Below are 16,424 nucleotides of genomic sequence, written 5' to 3'. Positions count from 1 at the left end.
CAGTCGCGTGCAACTCTGTGCGACCCTGTGGGCTCCTCTGTCCACGGGATTCTCCAGGCAAGAATACTGGGGTGCGGTTGCCGTGCCCTCCTCCAGGGGATCTTCCCCACCCGGCGACTGAAGCTGCGTCTCTTGCAGCTCCTGCGTTGGCAGGTGGGTTCTTTACCACCAGGGCCTCCTGAGAAGCCCCCACAGGAGCAACATGGGAATGTGCATTTTTGTAACTTACCAGCTTACTCTCTCCTGGACGTTTCCTCCAGGCAGTCAACCTTGACCTGCAGCAGTTAGAAGCTCTCCCTCCAGGACGGAGGGCACAGGCGCAGGGCGGCCTTGCTGGGAGCAGGTGCAGCTGGGACAGGTGTTCCCTCCCCACCCCGTGGGGTTCTGATGTCAAGTGAGGTGCTGACTTCATGGGAAGGAAGCCTGGGAAGATAAGCAGGCAGCTGTCGCTGTCCACACAGCCAGGGGCTCCCAGGACAGAGAGGAAGTCGGTCAGAGGTCATGGAACGGGTGGTGCTGGAAGATGCTGATGGTGCCAGGTCTCCACAGGTGGCCAGGGCTCAGTGGGCAGAAGCCAGTGGGCGTTGGGCAGGAATGAGCTGGTGGGCAGGATGCTTGTGGGCCCAGACAATGCCTCACAGACCAAGCATCCCACGAGTGAGGTGACCTGGGCAGGCACAGTGCAGTCCAGGGGGCGCTGGCCAGTGCTGGCCGTGGTGTCCAGCCCAGACAAGCTGGCCGCCACAGGCTGCAGGGCAGATGGGCCACCAGGCAGCAGGCCAAGCTGGCAGCGGGGACATGGGACAGGGCAGGTGATGGGGCCTGGCAGGCCAGGGCTGCAGGCTGCCAGGCTGAGCCCTTGCCCTCTGGCCCAGTGGGCTGCCAGGGCTCACGGAAGCCCCGCAGAAGACCGGCCAGCCGTGCACCCAGCAGGCCAGCGAGTGTGCCCTGCAGAGCTGCAGGCGGAAAGGGCCAGGCACGGGCAGCCCAGAGGAGGCCCCAGCAGAGCTCCCCACTGACTCAGCCGCGTTGGAGGAGGCAGCCGGGGGAAAAATGGGCAGACAGGTGGGAAGGGCCTCCGCCCAGGGTCCCACATGGGACAGGTGAGCGGCGAGGTGGCTGGAAGGCCCGCCAGCGGGCCGAGGGCACTTCCTGAGCAGAGGGCCATGCTGCCCCTTCCGTGACTGTGCAGCCAGCTCTGAGGGGCCCATCAAGACCTGAGGCACAGGAGGGGTGGGGGGAGGACTGCCAGCGGCTCTGGAGGTGAAGCCGCCTCCTTCTTCCCACTGCCCAGCGCTGTGCTGAGTCACAGGCCCACAGCCCTTAGCGGGGGCCTGACCCCCAGCCCAGCCCTCTCACCATGCAGCTCAACCGCAGGAAGCCAGTCTTCTGGAAACTTTATTTTGATACTTTCTCCCCAGTTTAAGCATGCGGCTCCTGCCTTGTCCAGGCCCCTCCCCAAACCGAGGAGGACAGCTCCCTGGCGTGGAGGGCCACAGGAGGGCTTTGCCAGGGCTGCAAGATGCCACAGACTGGGTGGCTTAAACAATAAAAGTTTATTTCCCCAGTTCCGGTTCAGAGAGTCTGCAAGTCCGAGGTCAAGGCGCCAACAAGGCTTGGTTGCTCTGAGGCCTCTCCCGGGGGCTTGCAAGCGGGGCCTCTTGTGTTTGACCCTCTGGGCACCAGCATGCCTGCTCTTGGTGTCCAGCTCTTCCCCTGCTGAAGCCACCAGTCATGCTGGATGGGGGTCCACAGGCCACATTTCACCTTAATCACCTCCATCAAGAGTCTAGCTCCACACACACGCACATTCTGAGGCCCTGGGGGGCTAGTGCCACAGCGTGTGGATTTCAGGGGTCACAACACCACCCCTAACAGCCACTAGGAGACCCTGGCCTGGCCTGTGGTCTACCGAGGGAGGGGGAGGCGGTCCCTGGGGGCCCCACCAGTGTTTCCCACTTGATGCTAGGGCCTCCCCCACGGAGGTGAGGGTGGGGGCAGGGGGGCCTACATCCTCTCTCGGCGCCCCTCTGGCTGCAGGACTGTACGAGCTGACACGTGGCATTCAAGGACCCTATGTAGTGACTGAAGAGGGCAGAAGGGGCCCAGCCCAGGGAGGCCCCAGGCAGAGGTCCCACGGCGGGGCTGGGTTTCTGAGTCCCTGCCCACCAGCTGGTTCCTGCCATAGCTCTTCACGCTGTTGTCGTTGCTCAGCTGCTCAGTCGCATCCAACTCCTTGCGACCCCATGGACTGCAGCAAACCAGGCTTCTCTGTCCTCCACTGTCTCCCAGAGTTTGCTCAAATTCATGTCCATTGAGTTGGTGATGCCACCCAACTGTCTCATCTTCTGCCGCCTCCTCCTCCTCCTGCCCTCAATCTTTCCCAGCATCAGGGTCTTTTCAAATGAGTCAGCTCTTCGCATCAGGTGGCCAAAGTACTGGAGCTTCAGCTTCAGCGTCAGTCCTTCCAGTGAATATCCAGAGTTGATCTCCTGATTACTCTTCAGGGCAGCGCTGCGATACCACCCCCGCCCGGCACTGGCGCAAGATTTCCAGAGAAGTTTCATATCCATGTTTCCAGAGCCTCAGAGCGGCAGCTGTGGGAGGGAGGGGGCAGGGCAGGCCTTGCCGCCAAGGGCACTACCGGGCTGGGAGATCAGGTACAGCGTGCCCAAGGGAGGGGCCAGAACCCACCCCCGCCCTCTGCCCTGTCCTGGCTCCTGACTCCCTGCCCCAGGCCGAACGGGGGCTGGGCTCCAGCATGAGTGAGTCACAGGGAGCTGGCAGGGTAAAACCAGTACGTGTGGCTCCCTGGTGCCAGGCACGGGCAGCAAGGCCGTGTGCCCGCCCTTCCGCCACCTGAGGGGAGACATGCGCAAGAGAAGCCAAGGAGAGCTGGGGGTGGGGGCAGCACACAGGTGGCTCAGGCCCCTGGAGCCAAACCCGTCACTTGGGAGCCCTGCTCTGAGCAGCAGCTTCTTCAGCGATGAGTCTGGGACAGGCACCCTTATGGGACTAACATGGGCACCCTTATTACGCGCCCCAGTGTGTTCAGGGCTGGCGCCACGGGGCCAGGCAAGTCCACATCCTCATGGAGGTGGTCGGGGGGGGGGTGGTGGTGGTGGCAATGTGCTCTGTGAGCGAGGCTGGAGCCCTGCTGGGCTGAGGGGTGGTCAGTGAAGGCCGCCTGCGGACAAGGGACAGTGGAGCTGAGCAGGGTGGTGAGGAAGAGTCCGGGGGTGCCAGGGTGGTGCCTCCTGGCTCAGAACAGGAACCCCCTCTCCTTGGGCCTGCTCAGGAGGGAGAGGAGGGCTCAGTGGCCCCCTCCAGCTTCCTCCCAGGTCCCTAAGGGGGAGACCTCCTCCAGGAAGCCCTCTGGCCTGCCGGCCTGCAAGTCCCTCCCCTCCGCTGGTTCCCCAGCACCCCACCCTGTGCAGGTTGGCTGGCCTTTAGAACCTGGGCTGTGGGATCCGGAACTGCTCTCAGCCACCCCCAGCCCAGACACATACCCTAGTGGGCAGTAAGGGGTGGCTGGACCCTAGCCGGCCTCTGAGCCTCACCTCTGCCACCTGTGACCAGGACAGGCCTCCTCAGGGGCCATCTGTCCCCAGTCTGGGTGTGCAGGCCCAGCAGGACCCTTTGACTCAGACTACCTAGTTGACACGCAGGCCCCACCCCTTACTGCTCAGCCCTCAGTGCCTGAAACTGCCCCCGTTAGGAATGCGGGGGTCCCGAAGCACCCCGGTGGTCACGAAGATGGCCCCCGAAGCAGAGGAGGTGGTGTCCACTGCCAGGCTGGGGCCAGCAGGGTCCACACCTCCCGAGGGTGCCTGCTAGGTCTTCAGGTTTACATTTCCAAGAGGAGAAGACGGGGATCCAAAATGCCGCTGGATGCCCGCGGCCACGCTGCCCAGGGTGGCCGCGTGAGGGGGGGCGGGTTAGGCCACACCCGCCCGAAAACCAGGCTCCTCCCGCCGCACCCTCAGGACCGACCGGGTAGCACTTTCTGCGCCCCTGGAGGACCCCGCCTGTCCCCACGACCGGCCAGGGAGGCGCTACTGAGCTCCACGCCCCTGGGGACCCTACGGTCGGCGGCCAGGGGAAGCCGCCTCCTCCCCGCCCAGAGCTAACCCCAGAGCTCAGGCGGCCCCCTGGCGCCTCGACCCCAGCGCAGCCCCGTCCTTGATTGCCCGGCCCCTCCGCTGCTCTCCGCCCCCTTCGCCTTCCTCCTCCGCGCAGGCCCCTCCTCGGCTCCTCTGCTCGGAACCCAGCGCCCGTCCGCCTCCCTCCTCCTCCCCGCCCCCCGCCGGATCCCCCCGGACCCCTCCTGGTCCCCGGGGTGCGCCCCGCCTCCCTCGGCTGCGCCCTATCCCTCCGCGGCCGGCCCCCAGCCCGGCCCGCCGCCCCGCTCCGGCCGGCCGCCCTCGCCGGCCTCGCGCGCTGCCCGCGGCCCCTCCTCGGTGCCCGCGGCCGCCCCGCGTACGGGGTGACGCAGCGCCGCCCGCCCGCCCGCGCCCCGCCCGCCCCGCGCCGCCGCCGCCGCCGCGCCCCGGCCGGCTCCAGGGGGCCGCTAACGGTCCCGCGCCCCTCGGCGCCGCGCGCGCCCGCAGCCCGGCCGAGCAGGCGGCGCCCCGGGCGCCGGGCGCGATGGGGGCGGCGGAGCCGCTGCGCTCGGTGCTCTGGGTGAAGCAGCAGCGCTGCGCCGTGAGCCTGGACCCCGCGCGGGCGCTGCTGCGCTGGTGGCGGAGCCCCGGGCCCGGAGCCGGGGACCCGGGCGCCGGTGAGTGTCGCCGCGGCTCGGCCGGGCTGCGGTAGGGGGGAAGGGGCCCCGGGGAGGCCGGCGAGCGGGGAAGGGCCGGGACCCGATGACAAAGAGCCAGCCGGCGCCGGGGAGAGCCGGGGTGAGGGGGGGGCGGCGGGGACGCGACCCCTGAGGGCGAGGGACGCGGGGATCGTGAAGGCCGGGGAGGTCTGCGGCCCAGGAGGTGTCTCCCGGACGGATCGCACGGACCGCCTCTCTGGGACCCCGCCTGCCAGCGTCTGAAGGGCACCATTCTGATCGATTGTGACGGAGGGACCCCGAGGGGGTGCCGGCGCCCCCACCCTGGTGTCAGTTTAACCCGATCCAGAGCGGGGTCGGAATCCCTGTCCCCGCAGTAAAGCAAGCGCTGGTGACCTTCAGTCTGGGATGTGCTCCCTGGGGGGAGGGGGTGTGCTCCCTCCCAGAGGAAGGGGTTGTTCATCTTGCTGCGACAGGCTGGACACACGACCTGCAGGCCCTCCAACTTGGGGAAGCCCTGGTTTAACTGAAAAGGGCACTGTCTGCCCCCAAGGAGAAGGGGCCAGCGGGTCCCCTGCCGAGCTGCCCTGCGGCAGGAGGATGGGCAGCGGCTTATGGAGGAGATGTCGGTTGACCCTGGGCAGGAGGGCGGTTACCTGGTGGGACAGTGGGAGCCGGGAGGCCTCCCTGGCAGAGGCTGCGGGGGCCTGGCCAGTCTGGGCGTGTTTCTAGTGACTGGAGAGTGTGGTGTTTCCATCTCACTGACTTGTCTTCAGCAGGTTTTTATGGAGGGCCTGTCGTGGCGGGCACGGCAGCGTGCTCGCCCGAGCTCAGCTCTCCTGACAGCGTCCCTGGTGCAGAGGAGCAGTTTCCCTCAGAGGCAGAGACGGGCCTGCAGGGAGGACACGTGGGCGTGGACGTGCGAGAAGGGGGTGGTGGCAGGGGGTCCCGGGGCTCCTCACCTGCGGGGCGGCACAGGACCAGAGCCCCGCAGAGGCCCGTGCACCTCCTGGCGAGATGGCCCAGGGAGCAGGACCACAGGGACCACGGCCAGAGGCTGGCCCGGAGGCCCACACAAGGCGGGGGAGCCGCGGGAGGTGGGGAAGGGGGCCGGGGCTCTTTGGGTGGCAGGGGCTGAGGTCGGGACCTCTGGAGGGCTTTATCCATCTTCACCTGGTGAAAGGCACCCCGTGGGCCCAGCGGGGAGCAGAGAGAGGCAGGCCAGGGAACTGCCGGCGAGAGGCTGCTGGCCTTGTCCAGCAGAGGGGCGCTGAGCAGGACTGGATCTGTCCGCTTAGATGGGGAGGGCTAGCGGAATGGGGGTCCAGGTTTGTGCTTACTGGAGTTGCGGCATGAGCGAGGGTTTAGTTTTTAATTGGGGGGTGCGGGGTAGGCTGGGATTCTCTGGTGCACATGCTGAGTTTGGGATGCCTTTTCAATGCCTTGGGGCAGTCAGGGTGCTGCACTGGGTCTGTGGGGGCTTTCTCGTCCCTGAGGCTGTATGGCTCTGCTGGTGCGGGAGGGGAGGGCCGACCCACTAGTTTGCTGGGGCCAGGGTCAGGGTGGTCTCGGACTCCTGGTTTGCAGCCTGGGGGTCCCAGAAGCATGGTCTGCAGAGAGCTACTCTGAGGCCAGCTGTCTGAGACGTCACCCTTCCACCAGCTTTCTGTTGTCCCCTGGGGAAGAAGCGTCATCCTAGAAGGCCAGCCTTAGGCTCCTGGCACCACGCAGCAGGGCCCCAGGTCCAGGTCTCCCCTGGCCTGGCCCCGAGGGCTTTTGAACTTCCTGTGAATCTCTCTGCTTCGGGATGGAGCACTGCCCATCTCACGGGGCTCTCGGTGCAGCCACGTGCTCTGTCCCAGGTCACATTCACACGCGGTGCATTCCTGCCGGGCAGCTTCTCTTGGATTTTACGGATGAAGAGGCCGAGCCACAGGAGTGTGAGAAACCAGCCCGGCTAGTGGCTGAACCGGCGTGTGAAGCGTGGTGGGTCCGATTTTAGCCGCTATGCCCAGGTGCCGTGGCCTCGTTTAGGCCTCAGCAGCCACGTGGACACCGAATGGGCCCCACCTGTCTGGGGCGTCTGGATGGGGGACTTGCGTTGCCGGCTTTCAGCGTTGGCATCCTCGGCCAGCTGTGATTTTGGTTTCTGGCCCCCAGATTCTGGGTTTTGTGCACTTTGGGTCAGCTTGCTTTTCCGAGCTCCTCACTTGCACAGTGGCCCGCCTCTTTCCTGAAACAGTGGTTGCTTCCCTCTCGCAAACCCTGAAGGCCCTCTTGTATGGGTTCATCCGGAGCTTTCCTGAGTGGTGTGCAAGAGATGGGTACCCCCTCCCCTGGAAAGGTCGGCACTATAGGAGCCCTGCCTCCCCACCCCATGCCACCCACCACCCTGAGGAGGCCCTGGGTCAGCTGCTGCAGCTCATGGGGCTCCTCACAGATGCACCCCGAGGGGAGCCGGGCCCGAGAGAGATGACCCCACGCTTGAGGGCAGGGGATATTTCAGAGTGGCAGTGCCCGGCCTGCCACGGTCCCAGGTGTGCCTGTGTGCGGGGTGGATGGTGTCCTGGTGGGGGAGTGAAGAGAGGTGGAGGGCTGTGCAGAATCAGGCCGAGTGAATTGAGACCACCTTAGAAGATGGACCGAGGGGGCCCAGGGCTGGGGCCACCGTGGGCACCGGGTGCGGCCGCTTCGTCTGGCCTGCACAGCTTCCCCAGTGTCGCTTTTCGCAGAAGGGGAAACATGGACGTTGTGAGTGGGTTTCGATGGATGGTATGTAATGCACAAAAGGGAGCTGGCTTTTCATCCAGGTCCAGCCTTCCACCTCAGTGGGGGGCTCAGAGCAAAGGTAGGACCAAGAACCGGGAGGCAGCGCTTTCTGGACCCCGCGCGGGCTGCTCTCTTAAGGAAGCTGTGAGGCTCCCCGGCACCAGCCCGGTCGGAAGTGGGGCAGACTGAAAACAGGAAACGCAGACCAGCCTTCTCTCAGTGGCTCGGGCTAGCTGATCCTGAAACAGGCTGAAACTGTATCCGAGTTGCACCCCAGGGCCACAGTGAAACACGCTCAGAGAGACTCTGGAAGTGTTTCTTTAGGGTTGATGCTGGGACACGTGTGTGTGTGTGTGTGCGTGGGCACCCTGGGGTGGGGGTGGGGCTATGCCCAGCCTCCTGCAGAAGTTTTCCCCTCTCCCATCGAGGATGTCCTGGGTTGCTGGGAAGCTCCTTGTACAAGTTACTGTTGTATTTACAGTCCAACACCCCTGCGCAGTGCCCACGGAAATAGGCAAGCCACAGATACTTCAAACTAATTTTTTTTCCTGCTTATGAAAGTAACTCATGTTGGTTTAATAAAATCTAGGAAACACAGAAAAGCACACAGGGAGAGAATCACCCGCAGTCTTAACCTTCGAGAGCAAATATTTGCTGTTGGTCTCTGTGAATGTGGGTATTACTGTTTACTCTCTTAAAACATGATTTTTTTTCACATTAGCTTTATCGAGGCGTAATTTGCATGCAATGAAACACACATTTTAAGGATGTAATCTGGTGAATTTGCCATATTTGAACATCTAGCCTAAAGGAAAAAAGACTAGTATATAAGAAACGATGTTTTATACTTTGGGAGATATATTTTCTGTGTGTTTGTTAAGGTACTGATGACAGTTTTTTTGCTTTCTGTCCCCGACCCAATTTATTTATCCTCTCGATTGGTCTAGGTTTCTGAACAGCAGACATTTCTAGAGAACCTAGTTGCTCTCTGCCTTTCACGTGCTGTTTTGTGAACATGTGGGTGGGTCCAAGGTAAGGTGGCTTCGGGCTTCCCTGGTGGCTCAGATGATAAAGAATCTGCCTGCAGTGAAGAAGACCCCTGGGTTGGGAAGATCCCCTGGAGAAGGACATGGCAACCCACTCCAGTAATGTTGCCTGGAGAGTCCCCGTGGACAGAGGAGCCTGGTGGGCTACAATCCATGGGGTCTCAAAGAGTCGGACATGACTGAGCAAATGAACACTTGAGGTGGCTTCACTTTGGGGATCTTATCTCGCCCTCCTGATCGCAGCGCCCTGCAGGTTCTCCTACTGAGCCACCTTCCGTCCCAGTTTCTCCTGAGCTCTGGTTCCAAGTTTCTGGCACGGCCCACAGGAGACAGCCAGCCAGCTCCCAGGTCTGTGTGCCCCGGCCGGTATCGGGGCTCCGCACTCCTCTCCTGTGTGGTTCTCTTTAAGCCACAGGCCGGTTCAGGTGCCTCCTGCAGCCGTGCCTCCAGGCTTGCCTTGTCCATCTTTGCTCCCTGTGTCCCCTCCCTCGAGCACCTTCTGATGGGTTACCCCGAGGTTGTCGGATGGAAGTTTGGAAAGCACCGTGAAGCCCGTCTAATACAGCCCCAAAGTCTACGGCTAGGCACTCTCCCCCTCACCCCCTCCTCCTGGGATGCTTGCCCTTCTAGAAGATTCTTTCACGTGCTGGGCAGCTTGCCAACTAGCTTGCAAGCTGCCCGTGCCTGCCTCACTTGCAGGGCTCCTCGGCTCTGACCTCCTTGACTCCTGAGGCCCCAGCTAAGCCAGACCTGAGTCCCCACAAGACCCCCCTCTCCCCACCGCTGTGTTCAGATCTTACCTCGGCTCGGGGCCCAGCTCTGCTGGCACCTTGCCTTCCCTCGTCTGTCTTTGTTTTTTTTTTTGTTTGTACAGCTGTTTGTCCCTCTCCGATAGCTGCTTCCTTCTGCTGTATGTTACGGGTTTTCCCTGTTTTCTTTTTTAGGACTATCTGTCTTATCTCCCCTGTGCTCGCTCTTGGGGCGGAATCCAGCGTGGGAAGGACTCACTTCCTTGTTTCTCCTCCCCGTCCTCCCGGAGGGCCTCGAGTGTCTGTGTAAATAGCAGGTGTGGACCGAGCTCCGTGTGAGTGGCTGGCTGTGGGAGGCAGGGTTCGGCCCGTCCCTGGCTGCGTGGTGAGTGGTGGCCAGCCGGGGACTGGACCCTGACCGTGGGGGACAACTGGGCCACTGGTGGAGAGCGTGGGGGGAAGTGGCTGCTTGCTGTCCAAGCATCTTTCCTTTTCTCTAGAGGAGTGAGTTTAAAACCACTGTGAGTGGCTAGGAAGCTGAACAGTTTGGGTAGAACCCAGAAATTCTACAGAATCCCCTGAACCATTCGCCCCACAAATCCTATAGCCCTGTGTTTCAGTGTCTCCTCATCCGTCTTACTTACGCCCGCCCGGTGATGAGGTCAAAAGTGCTGCAGATGATATCAGACTATGTGAGGCCAGCAACCTGCAGAGATAGATAGGAATCTCAGTATATTTGAATAGGAACTAAATGGCTCTTGTTTACCTATTTCAGAAAAAAAAAAAATCTTTCCAGATTTGCGTATGACTCACTATCGGAAGAGACAGACAGGCTTTTGTGGTTTTGAAAAGCAGCTGTCAGAAAAACAGCCGACCTGCCTGCCTCCGTCTCTCTAGGCACCTGCCTCAGCTATGGTCAGATTTCGTGGCTTCAGAGTAGCCGAATGTGGTCATAAATAATGTAATTACGCTGAGATAATTCCAAGGGTAACTTTTCTTTGTTACTCCAAAGTAGGTCAGCAGATGTTTCCTTAAGAAGTCAGATGGCAGGGCTTCCCAAGTGGCTCAGTGATAAAGAATCCGCCTGCCAGCGCAGGAGACTCAAGGTTCAATCCCTGGTCCGGGAAGGCCGCACAGGCCACAGAGCAACTGCGCATGCGCACCACCGCCGCTGAGCCTGTTCTCTGGGGCGCGGGAGCCGCAACTGCTGAGCTCACCCCGGGCGGGCGGCACCGCGAAGCCCGTGCCCCGCAGGGCAGGGGGAGAGGCCTCCGCCGCGAGAGACCCGCCCCCCGCAGCTGGAGGAAAGCCCCTAGGGCAGCAGGGACCCAGCACAGCCAGAGATCAGATCAGTGGGTAAATAATTTTAAAAAGAAAAAGCCAGGTTGCAAATACTTTAGGCTTTGTGGGCCCCAGCTTCTCAATTCTGCTGCTTTAGTGCAAAAGCCGCTGTAGGCAGCGTGTGAGTGAATGCACGTGGGTTCGTGCCGAGAAACCTGATTACAGAAGGGGGCAGCATGCTGGATTTGGCCTGCAGTTTGCCGGCCCTGCTGGAAACCGTTGTTCATCCCTGCGCGTTTTCCTGCCGCGGCGGCTGGCGCGTGCACGGTCAGGATCGCTGAGCCTTCATTCTGGTCGACTCTGCGTTGTGTAGCGCCTGTCTTTGCCTCTGACTGTTCTGTCTGTTCTAGAGCCCACTTTCCCGGGTGACGCGGCCACGCCTGCTCCACGTGTCTTTTCTGCCCTTTTACTTTCAACCTGCTTACGCCCTTAGATTTGAAGTGAGTTTCTTTAGACTCTGTGGGTTTGACTCGTGTTTTTTAATCATCTAGGCCAACCTGTGCCTTCTTAATGTAAATATATTAGGGCTTAAATCTGCCATTTAACCTTTTGTTTTTTAGTTTTCATTTCTCTGCTTTTTCCTGCCTTCCTGTGAATTGCTTAAAAGTCTGTTTTTAGGATTCATACTGATTTGTCTGTATGTCTTCACCTGCTTTTGAGTCAGCTGTTTGTGGTGGTAAGATGTCCATACTGCTTCTGAGTGCAGCTCTGTGTATGGCCCTCGGTGTAGGTCTGTGTGTGCGAGTCTCATCCCAGTCTAGTGGACTTGCCATTGTACCAGTCTGAGGAAGTACAGAAACCTCCCCTCTCTCTGCATCACTTTACTCTCCCGTTTTATAGTAAAATTGTCTCATCTCTTCCACATGCATTTGGAACCACATCAGTGTTATAGCTTTGTCTTCAACCCTCAAGCATAATTCAGGAAAGTCAGGAGGAGGAAACACTGTTGTGATTGCACGTATCTTTACTTACTATATTCTTTCTTCTGTTTCCTCTTTTTTTTTTTTCAGGGAGTCTTCTTTTATCATTTCTACTTCCTGTATCTGTTCTTTTAGGACCCGTCTGCTGGCAACAAGACTGTTTGTTTTTCTTCATCTGAGAATGTCTTGGTTTCTCCTTTAATCCCCAAAGGATATTTTTGCTGGGTATAAGATTCTTTTCTTTTCAGCACTGGAAAAGCAGTGTGCTTCTGCCTTCCATGATTTCTGAGGATAAATCCACTGTCATTCAAAATTCTTTTCCCCTGTAGGTGAAGTGATGTTTCTCTCTGACTGTTAATTTTCATATTCTTTTCTTTGTGCTTGATTTTCGGAATCCAGACTTGGATGTGTCTTGGATTGGATTTCTTTGAGTTAGTGATATTTGAGGTTATGTCTTTTGTCGACACTTCCGAGCCGTTTTCAGCTGTTATTTCTTGCGCACTCTGTCGTCCCCTCTCCTCCTCTCCTTCTGGGCCCCAGCGACATGTTAGGCCCTCTGCTGTGACCCCGCAGGTCCCACGTTAGGCCCCTTCAGCGTCAGTGTTGTTGCTTTTTCTAAGTTACTTTCCGCTGTTGCCGAGTTGGAGTGATTTCTCTGGCCGCGTCTCCCAGCTCACTGATTTTCCCGCTGCCTCCGTGCTGCTGTTGAGTTCACCCGTTTGTTTTCTGTTTTGGTTATCGTATTTTTTCAGTTCTAAAATTTTCATTTGGTTCTTCTTTGTAATCGTCTATTTCTTTGCTGAGACTCTTTTCTTCACTGAGTCTTTATATGTCTTCATTTGTTTGAAGTATGCAGTTGTTTGTGAAGCATTTTCATCGTGGCGGCTTTGAAATCCTAGTGAGATAACCCCAACGTCTTTGTCATCTCAGTTTTGGCATCGAGTGATTGTCCTTTTTTCCTCTCATTTTGAGATCTTCCCGGTTCTTGGCATGGTGATTGATTTTCGGTTGAAACCTGGACATTTCTGTCTTGTTTACGTTATGAAAATTTGGATCTTATTTCAGTTTCCTCTTATAGCTGGCTTTCTCTGACACTGCGCCGTCAGGGAAGAGGGGGGACTAGTTACCGCCAGATCGGGGAAGAAATCCAGGTTCCCCTGGGCCTCATCAGCAGTCAAGGGGGTGCCCCCCATTGCTGCTGGGTGAACCCCCCTCTCGGCCTCCACTGAGACCTCCTGGCTGGAAGGGTAGGGATTCCCTGTGACTGTGCGCCGTGGAGGGTGGCTGAAGGTTGGTGGAGGTGCAAGTTCTGACTCTCCCCTTGGTCCCCTGACACCAGCCCAGCAAGGAAGGTGAGGGGCACCCCACTCGTGCTGGGAGGCGGTGGAAATCCACTCCCTCCTCATCTCCACTGACCCCTCTGGGGTGTGAGGCTCGCCACCCGCTGGGATGAAAGTGCTGGCTTCCCTCACGTCACCCTGCTGGGGAGTGTCAGGCGCCTGCCTCCACCTGGAGGGCAGATGTCTAGACTCCGGGCAGACTTTGCAGGCGGGGGGTGGGGGCAGGTTTCCTGTGTGTTGCTGGAGGAGGGCAGTTCTTGTCCAGAAGTTTCTCGTCTTACTGCTCTCCTGCCCCTGGTCCTTTGGCCAGAGAGAGTGACCTCGGGTGGAGTTTTTTGTTTGTACCTGTTGGCATTTCCAGTTGCTGAAGTCTTCAAATCTGAGATAGCGTGGGGCAGGAAGAAACCCAGGGAACTCTCCGCCGTCTTTCCCTGGCCCTGAGGTCCCAGGTCAGCTCCCTCCTCCCGCCTGCCTTCCAGAGTCTCTGGGCATTACTGCCACGTGGGACTCCAGGGAGGAGCAGTCTCGCCCTTCATCTCAGAGCAGAAGGTCCCTGGGCCATCTTTAACATATTTTTTCCTCTCTGTTATTCAGAGCAGGTTATTCCTACTGAGTTGTGGGGCTTCACTGCTGAGCCCAGCTCGTGGCTGTTTTATTTCACTTGCTGTCCTTCCAGTTCTAAATTTTCCATTTGGTTCCTTCTAGTCGTCTCTTTTTGTCCTGGGAACTTCTGTCCTTCCGTTCACTTTAGGAACGTTCAGAGCAGCACCTCACTGAGCCTGGTTCTATTGACCACGCTGAAGTTTGTGTCTGACGCCTCGGACACCTGGGGCATCTTGGGTGGGGCGTCTGCTGACTGGCTTTCCCCCTGGGCCTCTCAGGGTTGCCTGATTCTTGGTGTGCTGGTTAATATTTTTAATATTATGTTGTGAGTCCTCTGGAGGATTTTCTTTCCTCAGGCAGGTGCTCAGCCTGGTTGTACACAGATGGCAAGGCCGTGGGAGGGGGCTTCCACATCAGCCCAGCTCTTGAGGCCTTGGCACACCTCTGGGGGCCTCCCTGGTGTTGGTCACTTGGGTGCGGCTGGCACCAGGAGCTGACAGACTTGGCCGTTCAGCCCCCAAGGCCCCTCGCACATCCTGTGTGTTCTGCTCACGAAGGCCGAGAGGGAGCCCAGCACGTGTCCGTCCACCGGCAGAGCCAGGACGCCCTCCCAGCCCTGCCGGCCGTGGTCCAACCTCTCTGGACACAGGGGCGGGCTTTCGTTCTCTGCATCCAGCAGGCTTGGGCTGCCCAGGTGGTGCTCATGGTAAAGAACCCGCCTGCAGGTGCAAGAGTTGTAAGAGACTCGGTTCGATCCCTGGGTGGGGAAGACACCCTGGAGAAGGGAATGGCAATGCACTCCAGTGTTCTTGCCTGGAGAATCCCATGGACAGAGGAGCCTGGCGGGCTACAGTCCGTGGGGTCGAAAAGAGCCAGACAGGCATCCAGCGTGCAGCTCAAGACCTCAGGCTGCCCTCGGAGCGGAGGTCTAAGTGAAGGTGAAAGTCGCTCAGTTGCAACCCTGTGGACTGTGCAGTCCATGGACTTCTCCAGGCCCGAACACTGGAGTGGGCAGCCTTTCCCTTCCCCAGGTGATCTCCCCAACCCAGGGGTGTAACCCAGGCCTCCCAAATTGCAGGCGGATTCTTTACCAGCTGAGCCACCAGGAAAGCCCCAGAGGTGGGGATACAGACCAAGGGAAGGGCCTGCGAGGGCTGCTCCTTCTGCGGGGATCCCGCTCCTTCTGCGGGGACCCCGCTCCTTCTGTGGGGGTGCCACTCCGGCCAGCCGGCCTGCTGCTGTGTGCTTTGGGCTCCTCAGTTAACTGTCTGGCTCCCGTCTTGCTCAGACACAGGGGAGAGGGCGGCTGCGGGCGGCCCTGGAGTCGGGCTAGTCCTGCTGAGGCTGGCGCCCTCGAGCCTGCCATGCTGTTTGCCGCCTCACAGGGGCGATCCTGGCCCCATTTCCGAGGCGGCAGTCTGGAACAGGTGGGACTCTACTAGAGCCCAGACCCCGAGAATCCTGGGGTGCGTCCCCGGCGAGGATGCAGGTTCTGTGGTTCCTCTCAGTGGCCCCCACTGCCTCTCCTGGCGGAGGGGTGGGGAGAGCAGGGATCTTGCTGGAGGAGTCAGGCATTGTGCCCCCAGTGGCCAGGGGCTTCCGCTCAGGCCCCTGGAGTTCTCAGTCCCGATCACCAGGCTGGAGACGCTTAGCTGGGGTAGCCTGTGCTCGAAGGAGCGCAGGGCTGCGCAGATGGGACTTGGGACTGGACTTGGGACTCCCTTGTGGCTCACAAGTCCTGTGTGTGCAAACGTGGCTCCGCAGGTGTAAGTTGCAGCCTGTCCCCCAGACCCACGGGCCGGGGACCCGCAGAGAAGCCCATCCCGAGCAGGTGCGGCAGCACCGTTTCCTGAAAGGCCCAGTCCCATCCTATCGTGGGCGCTGATGCAGAAAAGCCTTGGGGGCGGCCGGGCCACCTGCAGCCCGACGCTGGGCTGGGGGGACCCTGGCCCCCGCCCACTGCCATCTGGGTGGGTGTGCACACAGCCGTCTGGGACCTTGTAAGAGAAGCGGACCCATAGACAGCAGGGACGTTTCTGCTCTGAGTTGCAGCTCGGAAGCCCACGCAGTGCCCGCGGGTCACGGCCAGCGCTGGGAAGGGCAGGAGAGAGCCGAGACCGGCGGTAGCCGCGGCTCCTGGACGTCACAGCTGCCCCGGGAGCTGCGTGGGCAGCCTCACCCGTGGTCCCTCTGCAACGCGCGGCCCCTCGGCCCCCACCCACGTGGGAGGGTGACCGCCTGTCACACCAGGCGAGGTCACACTCCCTGGGGACAGGGAGGGGAGGCCAGAGAACCGAGACTCTTGTCAGCAGAAACCCTGAGGCTTCCAGCCCAGGTTTGGTTACAAAATTTCAGTCCATTTCTGGAAAGGACTGTGTTACAGGAGAAGAGTGTTTTGAATTGTTAACAATTATAACATTTGCTAATGGTTTGTGCTAATGGCCCTAAAAGATAGATTGCTTTGTTATTAGAAGAAAAATTGACGCTGGACGGACAGGCACAGCGAGAGGCGCCTTCAAGTTCGGCTGAAGGACCGGAGAGCGAGGGAACTGGGGGCTGATCCGAGTCACTGAGTCGGCAGGTGTCAGTCACTCGAGCCGCGCTCTTTGCAGAAATGGACATCACTTCCAGTATGACTTTGTGCAGGCTTCCCAGGGGGCTCAGTGGTAAAGAATCAGCCTGCCAACGCAGGCGACCTGGGTTTGATCCCTGAGTCGGGAAGATCCCCTGGAGGAGGAAATGGCAGCCCACTCCAGTGTTCTTGCCTGGAGAACCCCATGGACAGAGGAGCCTGGCGGGCTACAGTCCATGGGGTCGCAAAGAGTCGGACACGACTGAAGTGACTTAGCACGCATGCATGATTTTTGCAAGGTGCA

At 59.7% G+C, this 16,424-nt stretch overlaps 1 protein-coding gene across 1 annotated transcript in view; it reads left to right on the top strand.

Moving 5' to 3' along the window:
* The first annotated feature begins 501 nt into the window (after nucleotides 1-501).
* CERK (ceramide kinase) overlaps nucleotides 502-16,424 on the top strand; it is a 40,044-nt gene continuing 24,121 nt past the window's right edge. Inside the window, exons 1-6 of the mRNA XM_042247895.2 lie at nucleotides 502-539; nucleotides 876-1,065; nucleotides 3,047-3,136; nucleotides 3,454-3,520; nucleotides 3,719-3,826; nucleotides 4,064-4,780. Coding sequence (XP_042103829.2) covers nucleotides 502-539; nucleotides 876-1,065; nucleotides 3,047-3,136; nucleotides 3,454-3,520; nucleotides 3,719-3,826; nucleotides 4,064-4,780 — 1,210 coding nt within the window. The remainder of the gene's footprint in view (nucleotides 540-875; nucleotides 1,066-3,046; nucleotides 3,137-3,453; nucleotides 3,521-3,718; nucleotides 3,827-4,063; nucleotides 4,781-16,424) is intronic.

The sequence above is a fragment of the Ovis aries genome, chromosome 3 (assembly GCF_016772045.2).
Source record: "Ovis aries strain OAR_USU_Benz2616 breed Rambouillet chromosome 3, ARS-UI_Ramb_v3.0, whole genome shotgun sequence".
In the NCBI taxonomy this organism is placed as follows: Eukaryota; Metazoa; Chordata; class Mammalia; order Artiodactyla; family Bovidae; genus Ovis; species Ovis aries.
The sequence above is the reverse complement of the archived record's forward strand: the minus strand, read 5'-3'. Positions and strand labels throughout refer to the sequence as shown.